Below are 22,711 nucleotides of genomic sequence, written 5' to 3'. Positions count from 1 at the left end.
TGAAAAGTTACCATAAAAATTTCAACAATAATCAAGTTTAGCCGTGCCATCAGGGAGTATATAACTGGTTACATAATTGCTGGTTATGGTTACATAATATATAACTGGTTACATAATAAAACTGGTTACAGTATATTGCTGTTACTCACTCGCATAAACAATGGAGAGCTAGAGGGTGTTGAAACAGTCGCCTCAGCAGTGGCAGAGGCTGAAGCAATAGGTTCGGCGGCAGGTGATCCTGAAATAGCGGAAACAGCAGAGGAAGGTGTTGAAACCGCAGGTCTAGGTGTGGTAACCACAGGTCTAGGTGTGGTAACCACAGGTCTAGGTGTGGCCGGCATGGAAGCAGGTGGTGATGCGACCGCAGCGCCGAGTGTTGAAGCAGTTTCATTAGGTGTTGGTAGTGTAAGCGCAACAGAGGGGGCAGCACTTGGTAAGTTATTCTGAAAATGCAAAGACCAATAATAGAGGCGCCTCCGATATAAATGATATGCATAAAACTATTATACTCAACAATAATCAAGCTAAATTTTGCTAAAAGAAGAACGTAAAATTTACCTTTTGAACACTTTTGACAAGCTCTTTGAGTCTTCGTAGGTATTTCATACATTTCCCCAGAGAGCTATAAGGAAAGTTCACATACTTAACATAATGCCATAGTAATACTTACTAGTAAAGTTTACAGCATAGGTAAATGTAAATCCAAAACTGGCCATTTCAGAATGTCTTTTTGGATCCACATAAAAACGTAACGCAATGCAATCATAAGCAATTCTTAGCCAATTCTTAATTCTTCCTGTCATACAAGTTAAAATGGCGAACAAAAATGATTGACATTGCTAAAGCCTAAAACAAATTGCAAACCCTAGCTATCAACTAATCCATTTGGGGAGGTAATGTAGTTGATCTTTGTTCTTCGCCTAGACAGTATTTTTGTACTCCTTGGCAATAAGAACTCCTTGGCAAAAAGAAGCTGAGTTGCAAGTAGGCCTAATTTCTATTTGAACCACAGGCCGGCCAAGGTGTTTGGTAGCGCTCGGACGGTGGTGCTCGCCCGAGCACCACCGCCCGAGCGCTACCGAACACGTTGGCCGGCCTGTGATTTGAACAACCAACTGGCGGAGGTTATAACATAGACATGAATACCATGATCGCGTAGTCTATCAGACCAAACAAAGACAACTCACCCAACACCAAGCTGCTGAAGCTGCTCTGGTTGCAAGTCAGGTATCACTTCTTCATCAAGGATATCATTATCTAAAATGAATTCATAAAAAAATCAAACCATACCAGTCTTGTTGGAGGAAAATAATTCCTAGTGAGTTAACTTATATCCTTAATTAGAGAGAGCAGTAGCAGCAGCCCCCACAGACTCACAGAGTTAGAGTTGAATTCAAAGTTACAAAAAAATAGTGACAACCTAATCATTCCAACTTAATTCTAAATCATTGATTTGGGCACCAATGTTGAAGAACCTTTGAATACTCATTGTGGCTTCAATTAGCTCGTTAGAATATTCTTAGCCAATAGCGTATCTGGTAACAAATCTATGCTCATACAGTGAGTCAAGTATTTCATTTATTTGTATAACTTGACAACCATACAACCATACAACCATAAAGTGACACTAATGAGTAACTGAAGGTGCAACTTTTTTGTGATTACAGCTGTCAGAATTTAGTTGCCTTAGTTGGAGTAAAAGTTAAAAGTTAATGAAAGAAAATATTGAAATATAATTCCGACTTAGCAGCCTAGTACTACTAGGCTACTAAGTCTTAATTATATTTCAATCTTTTCTAGGCTAGTAGTAGTACCACAGCCACCCAGGCACAAATGGATGGTGGGGTGGGTGGCTGTGGCTGTGGCTAGTACTAGTAGTCAACAAGATAGTGTAAAAATTAATTATTCAAATGCTGGCTGGCTGCACCAAGGAGTTGGCTACACAAATGTATTTAAGGGTAAGAACACAAGATTTGAAACGAATGATGTTGGAAGTGTGGTGATTGTAAAGATTACTTCTTTCTTTGGCCTTCTTTCTATTCTCTGTTTAGTAGGCTTACATAGGCATTGTGTTTTATACCTTTGAAATTTTAACTACTCTATGGCCCAAACAAGAAATTTTAATTACTCTATAACCCAGGCTTGAATTGTGTCGGCAGTAATCTTTTCTCAATTGAAAACCTCTGAATGTTCTTACAAACAAAATTTCCTTCATGACTTCTATCAAAGACTAAAGAGTTGTATGTGGGATACATACAACTCCTTGCTCCTATCAATATGTCTGTTGCGTTGCATAGGCCTGCATCAAGAACTCCCTGCATGCATATAGCTATCTATTTAATTATGATAAATAATATTCATTCATTGCATATAAATAGGTACGCTTTAGATCTTCTACTGTTCGGGTGACTGCTCTCAAACATACTACTTTATGTAGCGATTAGGCCTCTCTCACAAAAGTAAAAAATATTATTGTTTCATGTTTTCTATAAAAAGGGATTGTAAATTAAAAGAAAGTTGAAACTTGACTTAATAAAGCGAAGAGCCTTTTAATTTAGGTTGATTTCAAGGTCTTGATTTCAATTCAGAAACTTAGGCCTACACCTTTCATTTGTCTAATCCTAGATAGTTGTGATTTTGATTCTGATGATGATTACCCGTTGGGTATGAAACTACTAGTAATAAAATGTTTTAAACGAATTCTATTTTAATATATTTTACGCTTTGTTCAACATTGGGCACTTTAGTAGATGCCTACTTCCAAAGTATATAAAATAAAAATTATCTCGTTGAATTTTAGTGATCAAGTCAAACTATAAATGTAGCGTATACTCACCAAGTAATATTTCGTATGCCGCTGTATCGCCTATCTCTTCAAAAAGGGTTTTGAATTGTTCCATTATTGCAGAAAGTTTGTAACGGCTATTGCTAAAAATCTTAGCCCAACGGATTCAAACGCCAAAGTACTGTAGGTTCAACGGTTACGATACAGTATTCTGACTTGAAATGAACCAACTACACCAAAATTATAGTATTCTCTCTTCATAGCCAAGCCTACTATATTTTATTGGACAAGCTTTCAGCCTAAACAATGACTGCATTGCTATTGGTCTATTGCAACCAATCACATTGTTATTGTCTTGCCTATGATAACCCTTGATAATAAGTTTTATCTGAGTTTATAGATTAGTCCATAAAAAATGGTAGATTGCTTTTGCAATTTTAAAACTTGTTTTAGGACATGTTGTTGACGATACTGCTGTTGAATATATTTCTGCGAACCCGAATCCTGGATCTTGTGGAGGCCCAGTGGACTTTCACTTCAAACTGCCCTATCTTGTACCGAATTCCGACTTAGGCAAGAAATTGTATAGGATATATGTTGGATTTTTGTAATAAGTGTTCTAATATGCCAATTTTCTTTCTGAACAGATCAGACTATAGGGATATTTTGATATTATTTTGTTATTTCAACAAAGTGTCCTCTGAAATGTTAGTAACACTTGCTCTCATTGAGCCATTGGTATTTTGAATAATTGTTAATATTCCAATTTTAGGAAATGCTTTATAGCTGTTCCATATGTGGATTTTCTCACAATTCAAATAAAGTCTTCACTCTCCATGTCATCCGAGTTCATAAACATGATCCAAGGTTTCGGATAACATGTTTCTGCGGCATGAGTTACGGAAGGTATGATATGAAGTTGGCCCTAAAGTCCTATTTGGTATTTTTAAATCTGGCTAATAAATGTCATGTCATATGATAAGGGTTCTGTTTTGAAATTGAGCTAACCATAATGTAAAAGCCCCATTGGAATCAATTTGCCTGATAGGTTGTCAATTTAAAATACACTGAATGGTAGTTGCTTGTTTTACAGCTATCTCAGTTGTAGAAGGCACGTTCGTAGGAAACACAAGGACACTGAAACTCATATTGAATCAATGCCTTTAGAACCAGTTGTAGAGCCAGTTTTAGACCCAGATCCGCAATCTCCTCATCATCGTAACAGTAAGTATAAACTCATTATCAGGAAATTCAGACACTATTGGCACATTCTTCCTAAAATTATATTTTTCTCAAAATGGACATGCCAGTCAACAATAAAACGCAATCTTATTCTTGTTAATTGTTTCAGATGAGCAAACTGTTAGACCTCCTTCACTGGAGAAGAACTGTGCCAAATTTATGCTAAGTCTTGCAACAAGTAATATTCCCAATGTACACATTGAAAAGATTGGTTCCACTGTCACTGAGCTGTTGAATGAACAGAAACGATTGTTAACGGATACAGTGCAAAAAGAACATGGAATAGATGTTGGCGGTTTATTCCCCTGTCATGGATTCACGCGTCTAGCCACTCAACACACTAGAATGCGATACTTTAAAGAGAAGTTCAACCTAATTGTGAGTTCTTAATGTGTTTGTACTAAAAAAAGTCAAATTTTAGTTGACACACTGAATCAAAAAAATTATCTAGCTGTTTGCTGCCTATAATCTAAGAATACAAAGCAAATTCGGAAAAGATGCTGATCAAATCCTTAATATTTTTAAACTAAAGAGTATAATATAGGCCTATAATTCTTCTTGCGTTAACTCTTGGGAGTTTTTAAAAGATTACGATCACTCAGTGTTTCATTTTAGTTAATGCTTTAGTGTCACAGAGTCCATGGACGTATATTAGCATCCATGAGTTACGAGTTTTCGTGTTGAAATCTCTAGTGTGATAATTGTAATGTAAACAAAAGAACAATGCTGTGACTGTGAATCATAATCATAGTAATAAAGGGTTATCTATGCAGTGAATTTAAAAATTAGCATGATATTTATGCCATAATATATATTAATTATGGCAAAATAGTGAGAATAAGGGCTCATTCTTGATCAATCTTTTCAAACTAGTGTGTTGAAAATTGCTGAATATAGCCCCTGTCACGGAGTGATAGCAAATATGTAATATAAAAAGTCAATGCAGTCCTGGGGCATATTAAAAAATATATTTGACCCACTAGTTATCCTGAATGATTGAGGCCGCGCAGCGGCTGAGGGAGCGCGCTGGCGGAGAGGGTCCGGGAGGGGCGCCCGAGCGCCCTTCCAGTGGGGGGTCCGGGGGTCACACCCGGAAAATTTTTTTCTAAAATGGTGAACATTTACAGCATTTCAGAGCGTTTTGCAAGATTCTACTGAGTCCACAAATAACCAAAATTCGAACATAATATATAATATAAAACAGTCAAAAGTTAAAAGCGAGTACGTATAAAACTACAAATGTATTTCGTATGGTCAAAAACTAGATTTTATATCAAGTTTTTAACCATACAAAACAGATTTGTAGTTGTATATGTACTCGCTTTTAACTTTTGACGATTTTATATTATTTTAGCTCCCAATACCTATATACTATATATCTATATGTCAGTGTATTATGATGGCGCTAGAGATTTAAACAAAACTAACTAATGTCGATTGGCTCAATGACAGCAACATGTTATCTCATAATCTCCTTTGTGATCTTTACTAGATTTAATCATGTTAAGGCAATACAAAGAGGTACTGTTATGTTATGCAATAATACATGATCTCACTAATGAGTTTTGGTTATTTGACCCACTAGTGAAATTTTCACTCACGAAAACTCGTAACTCGTGCCCTGTCAAATACGCCCCTGAATTGCAGTCAATTGACAATATTCACATTAGATCACTTGCCTTGGAACCATTGGGGTGTTTAGAGAAATAAAGATATGATAAAAGCCTGTTTGGAAATAAGCCTCTTTCGTTTGAATTTTCCTTAAAGTGTACACCAACCAATTAATTGTATCCTAACCTAAATGTCGTGTTGTGGCTTGTAGGAATCGACTCCAATTCGCTACAACAACACCGCTAGAAGACCATTTTACTATGTATCCGTACTATCAACTCTCCAGGTAAATACTTGTGCGCTTAATAACTGCAAACATGCAAGATAACTTCTGAGAGAAAATATAAGAAAAAGGTTGTCAAATGTGCTGCGCTTGTCATAGTTCTGCGATTTCAATAAGAATTGATTCCTGCTAATTACCGTTAGTGAACTGGCTATGGACAAGTAATTTTTTCAGGATTAGCTCTTTAAATTTTTTTCAGTGACACAGCTAAGTTAGTGTAACAAGTTAGGTTCCCTAGGTTGATAGTTGGTCTACAGTTAGTGAGTTTATTTATAGTGACTTATTTTGCTAATTGGCTTGGCCATGTTCCCATTGTACTGAACATATCTTTATTTCAGACCATTTGTAAACCTAATTTGCTAATGATTATGTAAACAAAGAGCGCCTTAGCTGTTCCCATCAACAATATAGCAATGAACAATAAAGCACTTGTCACCCTGAAGAGTTGCTCTAATTTATCAGACAAATATAAACATCACACAATAGGGTTCCATGAGGAAATTGAGTCATCTTTGACTAGAAACACAACATTGTCGACCAACTATCATCACCTCATGGAACCTAACTAAATGCTAAAAGTACAACCAACATTTTGCTTTCAAAATTATGCAAAAAAGCTTTAGTCTATGTTCTCATGTATTCATTCATCTGTTTGCAGATAATGTTAGATAGTCCAGAAATCCGGAATGTAGTACAGTTTCCAATATTCTCTCCAGATGGGGCAATCAAAGACTGCATAGATGCTGATTATGCACAGAATTCTGACTTTTTTGCTGACGGGCAAAAGATAATGGTAGCAGCCTATTATGATGATATTGAAGTGGTATGTCAGCTCAAATAAAAGTGTGTTGATTTAAGGATCATAAAGCCCTTCAACTATGCTACACAAAACTTATTGGCGACTACTGCCTTCTCAAATTTAAGTGCTCATCTAACACAGAAGAATTGGGCATAATTCTGCGTAGGCCTATAAATAAATTTACCATTTATGTTTCGGTTGTGTCAACATGCAGATGTTCAGGTCCCATCACTGACCGTCGTACATGGCTTTTCAAATACTCAATAGTTTTCATTTTTGTTGATCCTTATCACATGCGTTGGTTTGAGGTCATATTCTTTTGATAATCGTCATATTTTTCTAGGTGAATCCAATTGGCTCCAAAAGAAAAAAGCACAAGATAGGTAAAGTGGAATTTTGCTGCATGTTTTCAGGAACAGAATTTCGTGGTTTTACAATATTTGTTTTTTTTTAAACAGCATATCTCACACTGTTGTGTTTTTCATGGTTAGCTCTTTTCTATTGGACGTTACTGAATGTCCCGCCTCAGCACAGATCCCAATTGAAATTCATACACCTGTTTGCTGTGGCATACTCTGCTGACGTTAAGGAATATGGAGTCCAAGCTATCCTTCTAAAGTTTGCCGAGGAAATTAATGTACTCAAGAAGGTAATCATAATATTCTTATAGTAATAGGTTAGCTTTGAAAACCGGAGCTAGAGCCTGGCAATGAATCTAAACTTCAAGTTATTTGACCTCTTTTCTGGCTAGTGAAAGAGTTTCTTTATGAAAAGTCTATGATCGAAAATGTATTTTATTCCATTGTTTGAAAAGGATAAAACAGTAAAGATTCTATGTCTTTTATTCAGGATGGTATTGAAGTTGTGAATCGGGACGGAAAGGACATCTATAAAGGATCTTTGCTTTTTTTTATTGGCGACACTCCAGCAGCCAATATGGTAGCAGGGTTTAAAGAAGGAGTGGGAGGGGCAGCCATGAAATGTCGGACGTGTTATGGTAGCTCACAAGAGATTATCCAACAGGTTTGTGTGTTATGGTATACAGTTTATTGCAGAAGTGTGCTTGTTGTGTTAACTTTTTTAGTTATGCACTTATCATAAGACTTTTATCTTGAATAGAAGCTATTCCGTGCGCTGAATCAGGGATTATGTTAATGCTGTCGCACGTCGCTACTAGTGTGTGGTTGCTAAGTTTCTGAATTTCTAGTTCTTTTCGTCAGTGTGATGCGAAACTTTGTATTGCTTTCTATTGCTTTTAAACATGCTACAGTTTAACCACACGGAGTTTAGACTGAGAGACATAGAGAGTCACCGTCGCCACTGTCTCCTTCTCGGTCCAGAGATGCCTGCTCGGCAGCGTGTAGAATACTCAAAGCGATACGGAATCAACTCGCTATCCATATTAGATAAGATCGATGGATTTGATGTTTGCCAATGCATTCCTGTTGACATTATGCATATTGTGTGCGAAGGAACTCTTCCTTATGCCATAAAGGGGTTCGTATCTAGGCTACTGGAAAACCGAATAATTTCTATATCGTCATTGAATGAACACATCAAAAACTTTCCATACAGAGGAGACGACAAGAAAAATGCACCCAGTAGCTTGGAAAGATCTTGCTTCAATGGACTAGACACCGGAAAAATTGGTCAATCTGGTTCGTATTCAGCCTACTGCAGTTGAATACGTTTTTGTTTGATTTCGACAGTCAATGAGGAATGCTAATGATCTAAATTCTAAACTGGTGATTTGTGGAGCGACTTTCCCAATCTAAACCACTACAATATTTTAGCATTTTTTTAAAGTCCTATTATGTTTGTTGCTTCGTGTAAGAAATAAGGTAAAATAGTTTTTCAAATTTTGATATATTTTTCCTTTTCACGCAACTTATGCTTTTTGTAGATCTAATCTATAACTCTTTTTTCAGCAACTCAAACTATCTGTTTGGGCTTTCTTCTACCTTTAATACTGGCTGGCCACAATATTGAAGAGATTCCAGAATACAGACTGCTGTTGATGATGGTTGAAATTACCTCCGTTCTGTTGGCATATTCGTTCAACAAAGACCAGATTACAACCGCCGCAACGCTAATAAAATTATACCTAGAAACCTGGGTGACCGTATATGGAGCTCACACCATTACTCCCAAGATGCATTACTTGGTACACATCCCCTACTACATAGTGAAGTGAGTTCTCAGGCAAAAACTCTATAATTTTATCAGGCCAGTATAAATATATATAGCATGATTCATGTCATTCCAATTTAATGGCAAGCGGTCCGCTGGCTGCGGTATGTCGGTTGGTTCAGCATCCCACTTTACAGTGATGTTTTTTTTAAAAGTATGTCTCAATCTCAAGCATTATTTTACTATGTAATTATCAGTTGTCACATAAAAACTTTAAACTTCATGTAACTTTATGTAACTGTTTACCAGATTTGGTCTTCCAAGAGGAACCTGGTGCTTAAGGATGGAGGCTAAACATGCGTTCTTCAAATCATTACGCATGAGAAACTTTAAGAATGTGCCGCTAAGTCTAAGTAACAGACACCAACTCGAGTTTTGCCATGATTGGGCAGATGCCAATGTGCATGGCGTATTGCATCACAACAATGCCAAAACCAAGGGCGCACGTAAGTATTGCAGTGGCTGATATCTCAATAGTGTTCGAGTAACGGAGTTGGTGCGTGCATGGAAATATGTTAGTTTACTGAACATTTCTAGAAATTGGGGTACTCTTTTGAGGTATTGTCTGAAGACTTTGGAGTCATTTTGTTATCAGAGTACTCCTCTATCGGAGTACTGGCTTTTCGGTCACCATGTGCAGTAGTCATAGGCTTTCCTGATAGTTCTCATGCATCGAGTTTTGAAATCGCTGCTTTACAGTAACGTGTTCTGAGGAATCATCCACTTGGTTTTTGTCACCTGAGACAGATAGCTGTTGTTAAATGCTATGGCTAATTTCTGCTCTAACTTATCGAACAGGCTTTGAGTAAGATAATTTTTTCTTGATAGGCACCGCTGAAGACAGTCCTGAACCACCTGAGCACATCCAGGAGAGTTTGGGAGATTGCACACAATGCTGCAACACCATCACAATATCTGGTAAGTAATGGGATACGCTGTAAGTAAGCTCTATTGAACTGTTATTGTTATTCAATCACTTATTTATAAACAAATCTTCAAAACACAAAGATTATTCTACACTGTCTTGCTTTGTAGGTTTTAGATATAGCATTGGGGACGCCTTTCGTCTAGCTAGCGATACCTATGGAGTAATTCTGCAAATAGTGGCTAACAATGACTATATTACAGCCTTTCTACTAGAAGAATATAAAGCAGAATGGTTTGAAGCTCGGCTCTTCGCTCACAAATTGCAATGTACCGGAAATTTTGTTTGGCGGCTGGTATCTAGTCTACCCCACCACCATCCATTATATGTATATAAACTGCCGCCATTTCAACCCGCTTGTTATATTCAGCCAAGGTATTTTTCTGATCCTGAATTTGTTGATACCGTATGATCCGGTTTTGAGCGCCCCTTTTCCTGTAGAGACGGATAATACTTTGAGCTGTGGTAAATTGTCTTGTTGAATGCTTTTAAGTTTTTATACATTTTGATTAGTGTTATAAAAATCTTTTGTAATTAATTTCCGTCGATTCTGGTAGGGAGGCCTACTGTTTTAAAGCCAGATGTCGTAGCTTTATATTTTTATTTTACCTAGTGGGCATGAGAGTATTGTCTAGGTTTTGGTTCAGCTTGAAATATATTATATTGACCTTGTCATTCACTTTACTTCCCAGAGATTTTCATGTTTCTATGTTGAAAGGTTCAGTTCAACGTACGGAAAACTTGTATGCCTACCCCATTCTGATACTTATTGTCAAAGAAAGACGCTCTCACCATGCTTGAGGAAACATGTTGAAGCGAAAAATACTGACCACAAAAGATCTAACAAAAGACCAGCTCAAACACTACATATTTTCAGACCCTGTTTTAACAATCTTGAGGCATCTTTAAAAGTAACTATCTAGGGTACATGATTGGGCAGTGCAAGTAGGCTGAATGTAGTGTGTGCACCTCATAACAGGACAGGGTATTTGAATTTCTAACAATGAACACAATAAGTTCCAAAATTCCCATTGTGGGAGAACAAAGGAACCCTCTTTGTTTAGTAGGCAAGGCAAGGGCAAGGCATATTTCTCCCTTAGGTCTTAGCCAATGTTGCCTAATGCCCTCTAAAATACATTTTGCCCTTTACTTTTCAGCTTGCTATTGAGTTCACAAAACTTTTGGCGCTCTTTTTTTCTAAACATCCTGAATCAAATTCGGTACACTTACTCTGCTGTAGCGGGCCGCAGTTGTTTTATATTAGCAGAGGATTGAAGATTTTAAGAAAGGTTCTTTAAATTGGGCTGTGGTGTGGCTAAAATTTGCATGGTCATTTCGTAGATAATGGGTAAGACCCCTTTCTGTGGGATACCCATGTCACAAGTATTTATGCCGACTTAGTGAACATTCTGGCCCATTGTGAAATCACACACTCTCACTTCACAACCAAGCGATTCGAAATGAGTCATTTTTATTTTTCTCCCCCCCCCACCCACCCCTTCTGTGCAACTTATTGTATTCACTGTCAACAAATCAAGTTTGCTTCATACTATAGCCTATCCTACTAACACCCTAGCTGTGTGACTTTTCCATCATCCGTACTGCTGTGCTAATAACAACCCATCATATAGAGTAGTCGATTACGACCTGATGGTTGATTCACAGCACAGCCTGCTTTAGATTCCTATTTTCATGGGCGACTTCTTGTCCATATTTGAATGATACTTTTTGTATTATGACCCATGGCCTAAAAGGTATCTAAGAAATAGCCGATGGTCTAGCTATATTGCGATTGTGTCAAAGCTATGTAGAAAATGTCCGCAATGGAAAATGTCAGCAGCGGCTGCTGTGAGTGAAGGAAATTCTATGACCAAGATTGAACTGTTTTGGTTTAACATAATTTTATGGTCTTTTATATATACCTTTAGAAAGGGTTATGACTGAGTGGTTAATAGTTTAATCAGCAGGGTTAGGCATGAGGCAATACACAGCAATACACAGCAACATCAATACCCCGAGATATTTTCAAAGGAGATAAACTCGGCATAGGTGCATTCCCTGGCCCTGATTTGTAATCAGTTATTTGTGTTGTTCCTTTTTGTTGCTATTAGATCTTTCACAAAACATTTTACGACAAAGAGATCTGGATCATACAGTGATGTTTTCTATCTATTTTTATTGATATACATGTACAGTTCATTATTTTGCTGAAAAATTCTTGTAAAAATTGTAATTTGAGCTTTTTTGTACGCGTGTCGAAGTGGATTTTCCCACAGTGTTGGACGTGTACCCCTCCGCCTCGCAGTGTTTCCCCAAAAAAGTAAATCTGTTTCTAACACTGGTTATAATTATATTTATCACTGATGTATTCCAATCTTGATTATTTAAATTTAAGTCGTTTTTGGATGACATTCATCAACTACTATTTGGTTGAAAATATCTTTTCCAGCAAAGCAATGCCTTACAGACTAGCGGCTTTTTAGCTAACTCAAAATCCTATTCAATATGTTTCCCAGTCATTGTTAGCCTGGGTAGGCTCTTCAACAGAAGAGCCTACCCAGGCTAAGTCATTGTAGTTTAACTTTAAGTGACATAAACTGTTGGCACTTGGTGGTAGTGGCATTCCATTATCAACCACCCACCCAATGGAATGCCACTACAGCCAACTGCCAACAGTTTATGTCACTTAAACTACAGCCATTGGAGAGTTTATAATTTCTCTCAACTGTTATTATTATATCTATTGTTAACCTAGCTAGGCCATAAACAAATTATTAGTTGGTTAATACAGGCTAAGTGTTTTGTGGACCATTTATTCAGCAAAACCGTGCCGAAATACTTTCCATGTCTCTCGCCTTTAAGAAAGCTTCGTCAATAACTCCAACCTTGGCTTCAAATAAAGTTATGTCTCAGAAGTTCTCGAATACCCGACAACGCGAATAACTCATAAATAACTCACTTTAAATGTGGTGCCAGGTTAGCCATAATGATAATCCTATTACTCACTCTAAATTTTGTTGCCACTCAATATGGCTAGTATAATAGAAGAGATGGAGGTATAGAGCTCTACCTTAGCTTAGGACAATTAAAATAATCTTTTGAATGAAGACTTATGAATAGGATTTTTAATTGAATAAAATAACTTTGAAAGTTGTGACATCAGTTGTGCATGCCAATGCTGCACCGTTTTGTTTGAGAGGCTAACCCAGCACCTTGAAGTTCGAGCAAAGGTTTAAATTTCACAGGTTACACAAAAACTAAGTAGCCTATTTATGCTTTACTTGAATTTTATTTTTAATAGGTCTGATTACGCATGTAATTATAGTCAATTTACCAATTGGTAGACACATTTTACTGATAACCACAAATGGCTCTCCGAAAGCTCAAAGTCTAATAGACCTACTCCAGTCTCAGTGCTTTTATGAAGGCTACCGTGAAAAATACAAAAATATTTCCCAATAATCAAGTGGGGCATTATGTAAACAGCTTTTTGCTATTAATAATTGTTTCGACAAAATATTACTTTAGAATTTTCCTCAAAGTGGATGGTGAGGAATGAAAAGCGAAAAATGAAATTTGTCGCACCCATCACTTTGCTCGTTTCCTCAACGAATCTCCGTAGACTCATCAAGGAAGCTGCTCTACAATCTTGCATCGAAGAGAATATGAGGCTCATTATGAGGCGGGATTAAACCACTAATTAATAGTCCTAATCATGCATCTAATTCTAAATTATGCCAATTGGTAATCCACATAGCAGCTTTTTTATATTACGGGAAAAGTGTTGGGAGCAGTTTTAATGATTATAATCTATCCCAACTTTGGTTACTCAGTTTTGGACTTTGGTTGGCGCCATAGCTGCCAAGTCTCCCTTTTTGAGAAGGATATTTCTGATATTTTGGGTAAATTTTCCTCTCCACACGCGATTAGCTATTTTTTTATTCAATAATATTAACAGAGTGTCATACACTATCAGAAAGAGGGCATGAGAGAAGTCCTTAGACACACATTCAAAGTTTTACAGGGTGTAGGGTATGAACCTCAGTCGTTTAAATCCAAAAAAGCTAAAAACCTCACTTTTTCAAATCACGGTTACTTGGCACCTATGGTTGGCGCTCATTCCTATTTTGTTGACAATATCTTTACTGACACTGTAAGGTCATTCATTCAATGTGCGTTTCCCACAGTTTCCCAGCCATTTGTGAGTTTATGATTTCCCTCAACTGTTATTATATCTATTGTTACCCTAGCTTGGCCATAAAAGGATTATGAGTTGGTTAATATAAGCCTTGGTGGGATCTATGAGTTGAAATCTCCTCAGACCACTGTTATTCAGCAAAACGGCACCAAACCATTTCATTATATAAAATCCATTAAGAAAGCTTCGTTCATAAAGCCAACCTTGGCGTCAAATAAAGTTAAATCTCAGAAGTTCTCGAATACCCGACGACGCGAATAACTCACTTTGAAAGTGGTTGATTGTCAAAGAAGCATTAAAATTTTCATCGGTAAAAGCCAGTTTGATGTCAGAAGGAGTGTTCTTTAAACATCGTCATTCCAAAGAGAAAATTAAAAATCAGACTTGGCGACCATTAAAACCCTCCACTTTTGGCTAATCGTGTCTCACTAAAATTTATTTTATTATACCAAAACACCTTATTTTTTCTTTTTATTTAATGGCCTTCAATAATCTCTGCAACTGCTGTATATAACCGAAATTCAAATAACATTTTTCTAAAAAGTAATACTCCAAAATCCAAATATTAAGTAATTTTAAAAATCTAATCTGAACTGCTTTCCCCTGCGGCTGTAATAAAGGCTAAATAATCTTGAGACATCAAAAATACAGGTTTTATAACTTTTTCAGTGAACCATCAGAGAGCAAATTTATGATCAATGGGCAAATAACACCTGTCTATGACATCGTAAGCCTACAGAGTTTTACAAGAACCCTAAAGAGTCAATGGAGCCGAAGAGCGAAAGGGTCTATTTGTAACGGTATGACTTGTCCCTTCTTAACAAACGTATTAGCTTGTTTTACACCAATAGTCAGGGCCAGTAAGATTATAGGTGTCTGTACTATTGAATAAGCAACACAGTGTAGGCTAGGAGGTATGATGGATCCAAAAAACTTTGACAAACCTTTTGTGTTAGCCTACACGCCCGTTGCAGTTAACCGGTTATTCTTCATGGGATAGCAATTCTGTTATTAATTATTTATATTATAAACCATATTATATCCCTCTAAACAGAGTTACCTAGCTATTTTTGGAGCAAGCAGTTAGGAGTACCTCCTAAATTTACCACTCGATATTTTTGTCCAGGCTAATTAATTCCAAATGACTTGCATTACCAACAGTGTTGCAGTTTGGGTAGGTAAGCCGACAGCTGATTGCCATTGAGAATATGGGAATGTTGCGGTGCTGACAGTATCAGAAAAAATATCGCATGCCAACATCAGAGATATAAGGCTGCAATATGTAATGTGTTTTCACCAGACTGACTTGAAACCGTCAGTTTTGGCTCCATTTGGATCTTACAAGCTAGAAAGTAATGTGGTTGTGCTGACAACTCCTTGATACTTTCAGTATTATACAAATTTCTATGCAGGTTGATTTCACTAAGGATAAAGCTATATACCATTGCGTCTCTTAGTTTGTGAACAGCACCGCTTTATTATTATAATTTTATGATTTTTATAATTTAAATATTTTGTTGAGAAAGCTATGCAATAAATTTAGCCTTAGTGGCAAAAAGCTGTCAACATCCAATCCAACGCCAAACTGCACAAATATAATAACCCTCTCTAAGATGCTCTGCGACAACCGTTTAGAATTATTTGCTGTTTCCAAACGAATAATGACTAAAAATTTTCTATCTTTCTGAAGAACATGAAAAAACACAGTGTTCACTTGAAGTTCCGATGAGATTAACCCTGTACTATATGTATACTAGTTAAAGCCACATTGTATGAGACGTGATATTTTTTCAGATTTCGCCAGGAAATGTGTGGCAGATAAGCTAAGTGGAGGATCAAGGATACCAACAGAAAACCTGTGATGCCGACAGTAAGCGCTTAGATAATCCTATTTTTTTTAACTCAAGAACATAGATTTATTATCTTTAGGCCTACATTGATATTTTTATGTAACTGAAACGACTTGAGCTTCTAACTGTGGTTTGGGAAGACATAGCTTTATTTTAGCTTTATATTAGGATTTGACTTTGAGGCTTATCAATCGTTATTGTAATATCATAGTACTCAATGACGCTCACGATTCAATGAGAGTTGCATGAAAACTCTGAGCTATCTTTACTCACATCAAATATATATTTTTAAATTAAAAAAAAACATTTCCACAGCAGTCAATGTTCTTCAATCCAATCATGAGCATGGGTCATTATTGTTGGTAATTCTTATACATTTACTTTGCTAGTGATAAATGCAATAAATGGCATACCGGTATGAATTTTCATGACATATTTTAAAATTAAAAATAACAATATCTTTGGTTAGGCAGACCACTCCCATTGCAATATCCTAGTTGTGATTAAAAACTTTAAAAAAAACTTAATTTTTATTAGATATTCTTGTATCTTACCCCTTTTTACAAGGGTAGATAATATTGAACCTCCAATTCTGTGCAAGGAGGCCGCATTTTCGTTGCCCGTAAATATATCAATTGACGCCAGTTATGGAAATTTTGTTCATGATATGACAGGTCACCGCTTGGATTCCCAACCCCGTGTGTTCGGATCAGCATGGTAATCATAACAAGGAAATAGAGATATACCAGAAGTTATCTTGGCATGTCGGTAGCGGTAGCAGGGCAGTATTTATAATATAATATCTACATCTACTCTGCACTTTGAATTAACCCACTTTATAGAATGTATCCGGCAGTTTGATGGTTAATAAGACTTGTGTGGTGAAAGTGTAGCATAGGCTAAATAAGTCAATTAAATCAACATATTATTTGTATTTTCAGACAGTAGACGCGTTCTCGGTTGTGTCAAGTTGATGTCAGAAATAGACTACAAGAAGAACTCCTCATACGCCAAAAAAATTTCACTCTCAGGTGAGCACAACTATAAAACTTAGTTCTGTAGATGGCAAACCTTTGGAGCAAGCCATCCTTTTTGCAGAATACGTAGGTCCACTAATGATCGCCACTAATCGAGAGATAATTGCACTTTCACATTAGTTCTACTAGTAGATAGGCTCAAAAATCTTAGGACATCTTAATGCAGAGCAGTATGCCTGTTGTTCACATTGTTTCAAAAGAATTGAAGCGGGTTTACGATGCTTCAAAGAAAAAAAGATACATGGGCTGGTGAAGTCACAATGGTCCTGGTCTGCACTGCACTGCCGACTTGTCGATCACAATTGCATATTTTCCGAGCCATTGTCGATAAAATGAAAAATGAGATTTTAATTGTGAAATTAAGTTAAAATGAACGATCCACACTAGCTAAATTAGTAGCAATAGCGAGAGAGGACAATTCCACCAATTATCAATAGCTGCACTCTATGTTAGTGGTGTGAAATTTCCAACTCTAAAATGCTATAACACTTATTACCAGCTGGTTTACTGTTTTGCGGTCTATTGAAAACTATGAGTATGTAATTTTCTTGCAATTCACATTATTGAATAGAAGAAGATAATTTTTTGCGAGAAAGTTGAAGTTAGGGTAAAATGCACTATTCTCTGCGAAGTGGGAATAGTTTGGGTATACGCAGGGTGTTAATGGTAATAATAATATACTAACAGATGGTGATGGGCAAGCTAAGCTGCTTGGGAGTTGGCCAACTTTGTTTGCAGTGGCCAATGATATTAAACATGCTGTCGCTAAACTAGTATCAAAAGCGAGAGAGGACAATTCCGCCAAAGCAGGAGAACAATATTTTTGTTCAATTATCAATAGTTGCATACTATATTTAGGTTGCAGAAAATTTGCGGCTCTAAAATAATAATAGCAGTGACAATTTATAATTACCAACTGTTTAACGTAGCAGACATAAAACACTTGTGAGGGGCGTGTGAGTCGGGGCATTTATTTATAGTAGTTCGCTCACAGCTCACATCTTTGAATTAAATAAAAGTTTTTCAAGAATGGTGGAGCTATGGTGAAAATACCAAATTGATTTTCATAGTGAAGAAGTATACACAGGGTAATGGTAGTAATACTAGTAGGTGGTGATAACAGAGCTCACCTGCCAAAGGGTTAACAACTCCCGATGGAGGAAGTTAAACTCGAAAGGCGAGAGGGGGCAACTCCCCCAAAACATTACATGATCGGTTTTATTATTCAACCAATCGGTTCGCTTTATGAGTTAGGGAAATGAAAAACTTTGTCGCCTTAAAAAACTAATAATAGTTGGAGGAATTACTAACCCGTTTTATTAACTTCCAATTCAATTGGAATATTCCAATTATGTCTACCGCTCTCCACATCCCTATCAACCGTATCACTTTTCTGTAGAAATTGTCAAGTCTTATTTTGTAAAGTTGAATATACCTTGGTTTTTTTTTTGGGAAATAGTTAATTTTCTTTTGCGGAAAAAATTTCAAGGGTTTGGTTTGTCGCAAACGGAATCACATATGCAGAGTTCACCTCAAATATTGGTGTTGTTTTCCATGTCTCAAACTACTCCATGTTGGATGTAATTCAGCTGGAAATGTTGCCTGCCCTTGACCATCTCGCAAAATGACCAACTCTTAAAGCCATTGAGATTATACACACGAGATATAATCACTTACTATAATAACACAGACCTGTAGATCAGAGGATGGCCATATTAAAAATTTAACCACTTGGTGTCTGCTTGTCAAGGTCTTCCTTTGACATGTTGAAAACCGGTAATTATGAAAACAAAGTTTGGTAATCCTTTAGATGTAGACCTATGCTCATCAGATATTACCAGCAAACAGCAATTGAAAAAAGGTAGGATTCCGCAATAGAATTGTCCCCACTCGAAATGGTCACGTGACCATTTCAAATTGGGACAACTCCAATTCAGATAAAGTGATTAGGGCCTGAGCTAGTGCAGACCTAATGAATTGATCGCATTGTAAATTAAGATGAGCTATTACATTGACAGGTCAGAATTTGAACATCTGGTAATCTGTTGAGGTTTAGTGTAAATAATACATTCAGCTCATAGGCTTTCAAAACAAACGACGCTGACTACCTTGATATATACTTAAACTAGTCAATGCATTAATATTCTCAACTATACACGCCTATTGAGTTCAAGTACAAAATCACACAACCATTGCATAAATGTGGAAATTTAATGCGCTGACTGTTTACTGTATCTTATTTATTTGTCAACTATTAAGCATGTAGTGAGTTTTTTTTGTAAACAATTCAACCAGTGCATAAATTTTTGCTAATAATGCAATGGCTGTGTTGCAAGTTTAATGCAGCTGACGCATTACTGTTCAAAATTTTAATCGCTTATCAAGTTTTTATTTAGTTAACACAAGCAGTGCATAAATGCCTGAAGCCTACACCCTCACCGCATAAAAATTATAAACAGTTAATGCATAATTATCAATGCTCTCTATGCACTCATTGTGTTTATCTTAATTTAATTCACTCGGCGCTGTTAAGCGGATCACAAACGCATCATACGCATTAGCTTTATATACAAAGTGCAATGTTTAAGCATTAAGCGCATTGTAATATACTGATAGGTAATGGCAAAATACACACTGAATGCGATTTCATTGCATTGCCTGAGAATTTAATTCAATATTTAGTTCATCACAGTGCGTTTTAAAGAAGGGGATATTTTAACAAAGTGCATTGTTTTTCGGACTGCAGAAAAATATTCATCCAATGCCTAATATTATGCATTATTCAAGCAGTCACTGCACTGAATCACTCACTTTTCACACGCACTAAGTCTGACAGTTTTTACAGTGTACCAAACTAGAAATTCTGCATTCCTAGAACATGTCACGGATGTTTCGAAAATGCCAGAAATGTTTCATTGCAGCGCTGTCACAAGATTATGTGTAGACACCCTTTTAACGTTACACAATTTTCAGCATCGCTGTGACAAATAAGTTGCTAGAAATGTAGACATTTTTATACACTCAGATAATGTTTCACAGAATGTTCCTCTAACAAATCTCCTACAGCCTTACTATAATGTACAGCGCATAGAATTACCAGATTATTTCTTCCTCCAACTCTACGAAATTTCGCCAGTGTTGCACGTCCGATGCAAACCGATGTTTCTATAATACACCATGCATAGCTTTTGTACAATATTTCTTCTCAACGCTGAAGGAGCTTCCACAAACATTGCACCTTAAAGATACAAATATTATTACTAAATTGTCCTTAAATTCGATTGGTCGATTCGACTCCTTATGTCGATAGATGCGGTATGGTTGCAATGATGTATGTTTTGATATTTTGGTCCCAATAGTAACATGGTACATGTATAATAAAAAGATATATAAAACGCAATAAAAAATAACTAAGAAAGTGTGAAACTCTATATTTATTACCATCATCAAAATTTGGCACAGCAAAAACCTTCATACCAGAAAAAAGTATATACCAATGATTCACAGATACGAAAAAACTAAACTATGATCATAGTTGTAAATATTTTTACAGTGTACCCAACGCTTTAACACATTAGAATGGAGTTATTCCAGTCCATTTTTTGATTGTGGTGGCGAAAGGTGTTTTTTCATCCAACAAATCAAATAGCAGTGCAAGGATTTTAGGTCTGAAATGAGAAGATGCATTCATATTAAAAAATGAGAACTGCTATAGAGCACGGAATACAACATTAAATTTGAGGTTGTTGTACCAAAATACAGTATCTCTTGATAGATGCATGAAACAGTTCCTGCAATACTTTTCTTTTATGAACACAATTTGTGGTCACTCTATACTATGGTAATAGTGACCACTCATTAAAGCATTTTAGAATCACAAATTTTCAGAATAGGGAGAGTCAAATGCAAGAGTGCACTACTACAACGCTTTCAAAAATATATCATAATCTTATAGTTGTTTATCCAAGTGCTACAGTACATAACTTGTTTTCTTATATGGCTTCAAACTGGTTTGTGGATATCATAAAAATGCACAAGTATATCACACTTAGGGCTGTGTTAATAGAAGGTTCTGTAAAAGGGTTCTTTCTTTATGTGTCTTAAATTCAATTAAAATTAAAAAGAGTTTTGTTGTAGAACATTAATGCGGTAAATTAAATAATAAATCCCATGGAGCCAAAACCATCAACTGTGGATTTATTCATTGAAAAATTACTACTAATTGTAAGCTACCAAGTCCGGTTTAGTTCTGAGTTATTTGTTTGGAGTAAACCTTTCTGATGAGGCGATGAGCATTGGCAAACAGATATGCAGGTAAATGAAAAACACTGTTAACACTATTGCAGATTGTGTCAAAGTTTTGAGAAATACAACTGGCAGATAGGTAATGAAAAATGATTTTAAACCAGAATATTTTGCAATTTTTAGTTGGTCTAGAAGTATGGCAGCAGCTTGTTTTTGCATTTTTTGATATAAATTAGTTTGAATTGGGGAATCTACTGTTATAATAATAAATAATAAGTTTATCTTAACTCTTGAATGCTTATAAAAAAAAACTAAAGACAACAAATTGAAATTAGGTTGCAGCATGACAGTGAACGTGAAAAAGCTGTAGCCTCCTAAAAATTGTTGAATTTTAAAGTCACACCTATTTTAAATCATAGTAAAATAACCCATAAAGTTTATGGATTATTTTAGTATGATACAGTTAGACATTTGGAATCAAGCCAGTACTACTGTCAATCTTACATACTTTTTACAATATCGAAACAATGTAAGAGCAAGCTTTTTGGAGTTGCTTCCTTAGTGATGTACATGTGGGCATGACTCTTGGATATTCCACATTTGCTCTGCTTAAAATTTTGATGGTAGCTAAAATTACTTTCAACCTGCTAAAAATGTTTGCATTTTGTACTACAGCATTTCTAAATTTGAAACTATTTTTCCAACTTTCAATAACAAAAATCACAGTTAAATGAAGAGTAGCTATAGATCTACCGCAAATTCCAGCGTACAGGTTGACACGGTGTATAAGCTAATTAAGTATTAATGTAGTATTGTAGTAATAATGTAGTATATTAGAGTTTTGTTTAAAAATCCATGTTTTGACACATACCTGTCACAAACCCTTTTCTGGCTCAAACTGTTTGGTTGCTAATACATGTAGTTCATTCAAGATGATAAGTAGTGAAAAGTAGCTGAAGATGCATTCAAAAATGGCATAGGCAAGAATGAATGTTTTTGAAGCCTTTTGCAATACTCCAACTAGCAAAAAAATGAGACAAGGAAGTTTTAGTCAAATTACTGAGCACGAAAAACAGTGCTTCTTCAATGTTTTTTCCCCTTCAGCAAAAGAAAAAACTGCTGCAGCTGTTAATAGCTATTTAACAGAATGGCTTTGCTGTAAGATAGATTTCTATCAGAAATCATGTATCACGTACAAGAAAACAGATAGATAAATTATAGTACATGTATCAAATAGATTACCGAGATGTGGGTTAGTAGGCAACTAATACAAAATCAAGCATTAAATTAAAAAATATATCAAGTTTTAAGAGAATTTTAAGGATTACCATTTGAATGGTGAGTAAAGGGACGCTTTGTTTGTTTAATCTCATGCTGAGTATGATCACTAGTATTTTACTATTCCATAAATAAATTCCTATATGACATATCATGTAATTTTTATTTGCAGCGGTTAAGATTCAGCAACTGTGAGGAAAGGCAAAGACCTGCATTTGACAAACACCGTTATACTAAAGGTTTGCTAATGCATAGCCTAATTTAGACA

General features: G+C 36.1%; 2 protein-coding genes across 2 annotated transcripts; one reads left to right on the top strand and one right to left on the bottom strand.

The window, feature by feature from the left end:
* Positions 1 to 125: 125 nt before the first annotated feature.
* On the bottom strand, positions 126 to 3,843 carry LOC137402350 (uncharacterized). The gene is made up of 4 exons (XM_068088849.1): positions 2,837 to 3,843; positions 1,188 to 1,257; positions 559 to 622; positions 126 to 443 (listed from the first exon to the last, which is right to left on the bottom strand). The coding sequence occupies exons 1-4, from the start codon at positions 2,898 to 2,900 to the stop codon at positions 126 to 128; spliced, it is 516 nt and encodes a 171-aa protein (XP_067944950.1). The 5' UTR covers positions 2,901 to 3,843.
* Positions 3,844 to 3,896: 53 nt separating this feature from the next.
* Positions 3,897 to 10,510, top strand: LOC137401608 (uncharacterized). Its single transcript, XM_068088042.1, has 12 exons — positions 3,897 to 4,009; positions 4,137 to 4,405; positions 5,850 to 5,924; positions 6,580 to 6,744; positions 7,064 to 7,103; positions 7,212 to 7,369; positions 7,570 to 7,743; positions 7,991 to 8,378; positions 8,649 to 8,910; positions 9,160 to 9,356; positions 9,739 to 9,828; positions 9,946 to 10,510. Exons 1-12 carry the CDS (start codon positions 3,943 to 3,945, stop codon positions 10,245 to 10,247), a joined length of 2,187 nt encoding a protein of 728 aa, XP_067944143.1. The 5' UTR covers positions 3,897 to 3,942; the 3' UTR covers positions 10,248 to 10,510.
* The last annotated feature ends 12,201 nt before the right edge of the window (positions 10,511 to 22,711 follow it).

This window comes from Watersipora subatra, chromosome 8 (genome assembly GCF_963576615.1).
Source record: "Watersipora subatra chromosome 8, tzWatSuba1.1, whole genome shotgun sequence".
Taxonomy (NCBI): domain Eukaryota; kingdom Metazoa; phylum Bryozoa; class Gymnolaemata; order Cheilostomatida; family Watersiporidae; genus Watersipora; species Watersipora subatra.
This window is presented reverse-complemented; position numbering and strand designations above follow the sequence as displayed.